Genomic DNA, 488 nt, shown 5'->3' on the forward strand with positions numbered 1-488 from the left:
AAGAGAAAGACCAGGAAGGAGAGCTACGCTATCTACGTGTACAAGGTACTGAAGCAGGTCCACCCCGACACCGGTATCTCCTCTAAGGCCATGGGCATCATGAACTCATTTGTGGGCGATATCTTCGAGCGTATCGCCGGTGAGGCCTCCCGTCTGGCTCACTACAACAAGCGCTCCACCATCACTTCCAGGGAGATCCAGACTGCCGTCCGCCTGCTGCTGCCCGGTGAGCTGGCCAAGCACGCCGTGTCTGAGGGGACCAAGGCCGTCACCAAGTACACCAGCTCCAAGTAAACCTGCTCTCACAGCAACAACACAAAGGCTCTTTTAAGAGCCACCCACTGCATCTGAAGATATTTTCCTTGCAATTCTGTTTGCGCGGCAACGAAAATCATTCTTATGTATGATTTGCTGTTGTTTGAAACTACAACTACAACAAAATAACGCAAAATGTTGTCATTACATATACTCCCATGTTTGTGTCCCAT

The 488-nt window shown here is 50.2% G+C and overlaps 1 protein-coding gene across 1 annotated transcript; it reads left to right on the forward strand.

Annotated features, from left to right (window-relative positions):
• Positions 1-3: 3 nt before the first annotated feature.
• Positions 4-310, forward strand: LOC121939005 (histone H2B 3-like; the record flags this gene model as incomplete). The annotated part of the gene is made up of 1 exon (XM_042482155.1): positions 4-310. A coding segment is annotated over one exon (291 nt), but the record flags the coding sequence as incomplete, so codon positions are not given.
• Positions 311-488: the final 178 nt, after the last annotated feature.

The sequence above is a fragment of the Plectropomus leopardus genome, unplaced genomic scaffold (genome assembly GCF_008729295.1).
Source record: "Plectropomus leopardus isolate mb unplaced genomic scaffold, YSFRI_Pleo_2.0 unplaced_scaffold39659, whole genome shotgun sequence".
In the NCBI taxonomy this organism is placed as follows: Eukaryota; Metazoa; Chordata; class Actinopteri; order Perciformes; family Serranidae; genus Plectropomus; species Plectropomus leopardus.